Source organism: Euphorbia lathyris, chromosome 6, assembly GCF_963576675.1.
Source record: "Euphorbia lathyris chromosome 6, ddEupLath1.1, whole genome shotgun sequence".
Classification (NCBI taxonomy): domain Eukaryota; kingdom Viridiplantae; phylum Streptophyta; class Magnoliopsida; order Malpighiales; family Euphorbiaceae; genus Euphorbia; species Euphorbia lathyris.
The window spans coordinates 14,844,818-14,851,987 of NC_088915.1; the positions used below are offsets into that span (position 1 = coordinate 14,844,818).

Here is a 7,170-nt window from a genome sequence, read left to right on the forward strand (position 1 = left end):
ACCTAGACGGTTTCAAATTTGACTTTCAAAATACTCTTAGTATATGTAATACGACTTAACTGATTATTTTCACTCCATTTAGAATTGCCAATGGGACCGCATTGAGATAAATAACAAAAAGGAGCATAATTGACATTCGATTCCAATATCAATTTTCTACCCATGAAAATTGAAAAGTGTTACAAAATACAAGATATGGTAGGTTGATAGACAATTATGGATCGTCATCCACAGAGAGGGTGCCTAAAAAGAATGTCAAAACTTAACACATAATTCCAAAAAATAATATTTTATCGTCATCCACTATTATTTTTGGCAACCTTTACTTAAAAAATGCTCCAATAGAAGTTGCTTGAAAAGTTATCATTATAATCCTACAAATTATTATTTTATTATAAATATTAAAAATAAAAGGCTCCAGATTTTATTATTTCCAGAAGAGGGACCACAGATTTTATATTAAAAAATAATAAAAAAGGTTGCCAAAAATTGGCAACTTTCCTTGGCACTCACAATCGCTCCAATAGTACGCACCCTTTAAAAGTTGTCAAACCTGATGTCACATCAGCTGTCACTCTTTTGGGCACCTTCTATTAGAGATACTCTAACTATATCCATACTGTACCAGTTCTACTAACTATATCCATACTGTACCAATTCTACACATACTTCTTCTTCTTCTGTATATGTAGATATGTATTATTATGTTAAGAACTTGAAGTTAATAATACTTTCATTATAACATTTCACATGGTATCAGAGCTGCCCTTGTGAGCAGTGGATTCTCGTGTTCCTTTTTATGTTTTACGATCGTCGGTTGATTTTTCTTTCCTTCCTTTGTCCTATCCATGTGTATAGAGAGTTGGGAGAAAACATCAGTTTATGGACACTTCATTGCTTCACCACCACCCCTAGCAGAGAGCCCCCTTCTCGATCGGCGATTTCATTCAAATCCGATCAATTTTTCGGTTCAAACATTTTTGTGTGCGTGTGGGGTTACAATGTGTTCGCTTTGCTATCTCTATTTTTCATTGCCCTGTTATTATTTTCCTGTGTGTGAATTCTTGCTGGTTGATTTGGAATTCTTTAAGCGTGAGATTTCTTTTTCTTGAATTATTATGGCTGACGGAAAGAAAGTCCAAACTCCTAATCCTGCTGTTACTAATATTATTATGGTGTCTCAGAAGATCACCGACCATAAATTGACTAGCTTGAACTATGTTAACTGGTCCAAAACTGTCAAAATTTATGTTTGCATTATTAGGAAAATCATCACTTATCTGATGCTCCGAACACAACTGAGGAGGATTGGATGGAGGACGATGCTCAGTTATTCATTCAGATTAAGAATTCAATTGATACGAATATCATCAGTATGGTTCAACATTGTGAGTATGTCAAAAAACTTATGGATTTCTTGTAATTTATATACTCTGGTCGAGGTAATGTCTCGCGCATATTTTGACTTATCAATGCGCCAAAATATTATAGTTTAAGTCATAAAAAAAAAATAATGTAAGAATATATTTTCCATTTAGAATATCAACAGTTGGAAAACTAAAAACCATAGAAAATATTTAAAAAAAAATACCATAGAAAATAAAATATTATTTAACGGAATGACACCTATATTAATTTCCAAATAAATGCCGGTTCAAATAAACCTGGCTGTTCCATCAAAAAAACAAAAAGAAACCTGATTGTAAAGTAAACTTCAGTACTTATGAGTTTATATAGATAATTAATTCTTAATTAATTAGTTTTTTTTAATTTTAATTAATTAGTTTTTTGAAAAGGCAAATTAATTAATTAGTTGTTAATTGTCATCTCAACCCAACCTAAATTATTTTGACACTCGCCAATCATATTAAAAGTCAGCTATTTTTTTTTTTTTTATGGAAATATTTGTATCTTCAATAGATGAACAAACAAGTACAGTAAACAAACATAAGGAATAAAAACCTTACAAGATCCATAAAGGCACTAAAACGACTACAAATAGCAGAAATAACCATAAAATGTATTAAAAACATAAAAGAACAAGAAAAAATATATTTCTCATAAATCCAAATCCGTAGAAAAACATCTGCAATCCACTCATCATCATTTAATCCATTCTGAACATTCGGATGTAAATCCTTTCTTTTGTTGCAACCACGTAGATCCATTGATCCACGAACAAGATAAGTCGTTTCTGCTCGTGCTAAATTCAAAAAAGGTATAAACGAAAGAATAATATATAGAGAACTCATACAATTCAAGCGAATAAAGAGATCAGATGAAGTATATGAACACAAACAGAAAAAAAAAAAAATAATAATAAAAAACACAGTAAATCTAACCGAGCAGGAGGAGGAAGAAGGAAGAGCGTCACATGACTAATTTAGTGTCATGTTACATTTCAAAAAAAATACTAACATTTTGTAATTAATTAATTAATTTATATATTTTTAATTATTTATTTATTTATTTATCTAAAAATTTAAACCCTAAAATATAAACTCTAAACTCTAAACGCTAAAAAATAAACTTTAAAACCTAATTTATAAACACCAAATTCTAAAATATATATGACATGATATAAAATTATTGGTCTGGTACTTTGATAACATGGTGTGCTTAGTCACATAGTATAATTGCTCCATGACAATTTGATTTTTTATTCCGTTTACTGTAAGACTTGTTCACGGGTCCAATTATCCATCCGGCCCTTCTAGGCCGTGTTCAATATGCCGAGTTTGGACAAGGAAAAAGACTTATTTACCGGCATAACCCGGGCCCTGCTAAAGCCCATATATATCTAGGGCGGGCTTGAGTTATAGAAGAATAGTACGTGCTAACCTAATCCAGCCCGCCCTATTCATATAATTATTTTTAAGTATAATTAAATATTATTTATTAAGTGCGGAGGACCAGGAGAGGATGCTTGGTGTCTCTACCTTCTCGTCGCCTCCGGACTTCCTTTATTCTTTGATTTCTGCTGATCAAGTTGGGGTTAGCTTTCCCAGGCTAATCTCGGATTAATTTTTCTGGTTTTTTTGTTTTTTTCTTTCCTTTGCCCACCAAAAAAAAATATTATTTATTAAGATTAAATTATATATATTTTCTAGATGAACTCATTAGGATTGGCGTGTGATGATTTGATTTTTAAACTCGAATCCAGTCCGCCTAAAATAACAGTGGATGGACTGAGCTAAGAAATTTTTGCAAAAACCCGTTCAACCCTACTAAAACACGGTCCAACCTGACCCATGTACAAATCTAAGTCGAATTAATTTTTTTTTTTTTTTTGAAGTATAGAGTTGAATGATGGTAAAATAAAAGTAATATAAATATAAAAAAAACGAAACCTAATTGTATAAGTATAAAAGTAACATAAATATATAAACAAAACGATTTTCCTAAAAAAAAAAAAAAACCGAAGCCTAATTGTTTAAGGATTTTCAAATTTACAAATCAGTATAAAAATCTACTACTCCTTTTCTTTTACTAATAGCAATAGAATTCGAAACCGAAGCCTAATTGTTTAAGGATTCTATTCCCAAGTTTGAAAACTATATATATACCTGTACCTCTATATACGATCCTATTCTCCACCCCCACTGCTCAATCAACTATAAATCTTCTTTATCGCCATTGTAAAAACAACTAGTTCCTGCTTTTTCTAAATTTTTTCTGTCATATTCAATGGAATCTAGTTCTACCCAAGTTCAAGTTACTTCTGATATGTTGTTCGAGATTTTATCTCGTTCTTCATTCAAAACTCTAGCAACTTGTAGACTCCTTTCTAAAGACTGCAATCGTCTCACTTACGAGTCGTCGTTCTTAAATCTCCATTCTCAAAGAACCAATAATTTATTAGGTTTTTTCTTACAAACTATGAGAGGTAGTAAAACTCCTGCTTCTTTTTTCTCTTATGAAAATCCAAATTTTCACATCTCTCTCGATTTTTTACTCTCTCCTTCTCCTTCTGTAATGATTAAAGCTTCGTCCCTACAAGGGATTTTGGTTTGTATTGAGGATAAGATGATTCCTAGATACTATGTCTGCAAGCCTACCACTAAAGAATGGGAACGTATTCCAAACCCTAAGACTAAATATTTCACGGAGTCCATAGCCATTAAGGTTTTAAAATCAAAGCCTTTACATTACAAGATAGTGAGATTATCGCAACCAAAGCTACGTTTTTTCGGAAAATATAATTGTCTTCGATGTGAGATTTTTGATTCAATGGTCAGTAACCGGAGACAGATTGAGCAAGTAAAATTGTCATGTGACGATCAAATTTATAGTTGGATTCCAGCTATTTCTGTGTGTGGGAAGTTTCACTGGATGACAATAAAAAAGAACATTTTGGCATTCGACGTTGATGATGAAAAGTATGATCTATTTTTATTTCCTTTCACTAACCGTTATGATAATGTTCGATTGACGGATTATGAGGGGAAACTTGGTGTAATAGGTAAAGCTGATGGCTTTTTTGATTTGTGGGTAATGGAGATTTATAAGAAAAAAGAATGGAGGAAAAGGATGAGAGTTAGTGTTGAAAAAGAGGAGATGCATACTTGTTATCCAATTGGTTTTTGTAATGCTGATGTTGCTTTGGTTGCGGGATATTATAACTTGTTTTGGTTGAAGTTTAAGAACGGAAATGAGATTCAAAAAGTGAGATTGGACAATCGTTTTATGCATCAAGGAGTTTTTCCATTTCGATCGGATTTCGAACTGTGTGATTTGAAGAATGAGGTGAGAAGAAACAAGGCAAAGCCAAGAGAGGAGTGCATGAATTATGTTCATATTTATTCTAGTGTTAGTTGTACATTAGTTGTTATGCTTGTATTGCTTTTTTACGGTCTATTTTGTTTTAGACTTATAGATTCTATTTTCTCCTAAATCGTACTTTAATCTCAGAAATAGCAGCCCATTTAGTAATCATGTTATAAATGGAAGTTGCCAATTAGACTTATAAATTCTATTTTCTCCTATTGGTTTTGTAAAAATAGTACCGGCTAACCCAGTCTAACATGTCCTATTAATATTAATTATTAAATTTATATATTTTAATTAAATTAGATTTTAATTATTAAAACTATATATATATACTGTTTAGATGAGATAAGGTGCAAAAATACCCCTAACGTTTTCGGAGCAATTTTACCCCTAGTTGCACCATTTTAAACATTAGAGATAAAATTGCTCCTGACCGTAAACGTTAGGGGTATTTTTGCATCTTATCCCTAAATTAAAATAAAAGTAATATAAATAAAGAATTCCAAATCCTAATAGAAGAGTGTTTCTAGCGGTGGTAAGGTTTTGATTTCTTCAGCAGCATTCAGATAATTTCCTAACCTAACAGCAATCAAATTTACTAGTCTCCATAAACAAATATAATTACAGTCAATTTACATAAGAGATTAGCAATCAAATTTACTAGTCTCCATAAACAAATATAATTACAGTCAATTTACATAAGAGATTAGTGTAGTGTTTTCAGCAATGGTAATTTCATTTCTACTGCAACACCTTTAGAGATTAGTGTATATATATTAGTATAAAAATTTACAACTCTCCTTTTTAGTAACAGCAGCAGAATTCCAAGTTGTTTAAGGATTCTTTGTCCCAAGTTTGGACAATTAAAGAGAAACGGTAACTTTTACTAACAAACAGCAATAAAATTTACTAGTCTCCATAAACAAATATAATTACAGTCCAGTTACTTAATTAATAGGATTTTCAGCGTTTAGTGTATTTTTTTAGTAACCACAAATTTACTCATTAGCATAAAAATTTACTGTAATCTCGGTAAAAGGAAAACATTTTTGAACATGTTTGCAGAATTTAAAGGTTCCTAAATCTTAATATAGATTATTTTTGAACATGTAGTAGTCATGTTATAAATGTAGTAATTATGTTGTAAATGGAAGTTGTTGATTAGGATCAGTATGTTTATCATTTTTAGAACTATTGTTGAACTTCTGCTATTATGTATAAGGATTCTCATGAATTTTTATTGTTTTTTCGAGTCTTAGGAGCGACCCTTGTGGTGGGACCCTTCCCCGAACTCTCGCTTAAGCGGGGACGCGTAGTGTACCGGGCCGTCCTTTTTCTATGATGCTATTGATCAATTAATTTTAGCATATTCAGTCCCTAAATTTTCACTATTGTATGCATAATTGGAGATTAGTCTGAGAACTAGATTTTCTTCTATACTTTGCTTGTGTTGAATGTAGTAAATTAAGTTATTCTAGTAAATGATTCAATCCCTAAACTCATTGTTATAACATAAGGTCTTCATAAATGATTTGTGAGAAGATGAGATCCGTACCTAAGAAATCAGCAGATTCACAGACATCAAAATTAGATGATTCCGGAGAAACAAGTTCTATGTGCTGCAAAAATAAAGGAACTGTCAATAAAATAAAATTTACATAAGAATAACTATGTAATATGCACAGACACTTACATGATACGAATAAGGTTTTTTTAGCTCCATTCATATAACAATGAATTTTTTTAGCTCCATTCAGCCACCCTGTTGACCATAAGAACTGCAACATCAATTAACATATAATGCTCACAATCAGATTCTTAAAGCACATTCAATAAATTATATCCTTTTACTACCTAAAACTCATATCTATTGTGTATACTATAGATTAAATCCATATTCTAATCTATGTATAAATTTGAACTTCCATTAATTATGTGCACGAAAATAAAATAGCAAGTGCTGAAAAGATAAGATACCTTGGTAATGGTTGAAGCACCAGCTGCAATGCAACTTGAAGTTCCATTCGCATATTCAGGATTGACCCTAAATTTTCTCTAACTATAATCCCAGCAGTACATAGAAATTGAAGAGTTGGAACCTGAAATTGAATGTTTCTAGCTGTGCTTGGTATCCAATCTAACCTGAAATTCAAACAGAGTTTCTGTACACAAGAGCCACAAAATCAAACAGAAAATCTGGGCATCATATGAAGTTTCTGATAATTTACCCAACCATACCATTTCTGAAGGTCCTATTTACAAATTCCACTTCCATAAGTCAATAAACCATGAGAAATTATCTAAATTTTAAATTTCAGCTCCTAAATTTGTATGAATGTGATTTGAAATTCAACATTCAAATTAAATTGTGTTGAATTTTGAACACAAGCCATACAATTT

At 31.3% G+C, this 7,170-nt stretch overlaps 1 protein-coding gene and 1 long non-coding RNA gene across 2 annotated transcripts; one reads left to right on the forward strand and one right to left on the reverse strand.

Moving 5' to 3' along the window:
- The first annotated feature begins 1,985 nt into the window (after positions 1-1,985).
- On the forward strand, positions 1,986-5,027 carry LOC136233559 (F-box protein At5g49610-like). Its single transcript, XM_066023263.1, has one exon. It carries the CDS (start codon positions 3,688-3,690, stop codon positions 4,891-4,893), a length of 1,206 nt encoding a protein of 401 aa, XP_065879335.1. The 5' UTR covers positions 1,986-3,687; the 3' UTR covers positions 4,894-5,027.
- A 150-nt stretch (positions 5,028-5,177) lies between these two features.
- Positions 5,178-6,970, reverse strand: LOC136234198 (uncharacterized). The gene is made up of 3 exons (XR_010691096.1): positions 6,748-6,970; positions 6,464-6,532; positions 5,178-6,389 (listed from the first exon to the last, which is right to left on the reverse strand). It is a non-coding gene; the product is annotated as an uncharacterized lncRNA (long non-coding RNA).
- Positions 6,971-7,170: the final 200 nt, after the last annotated feature.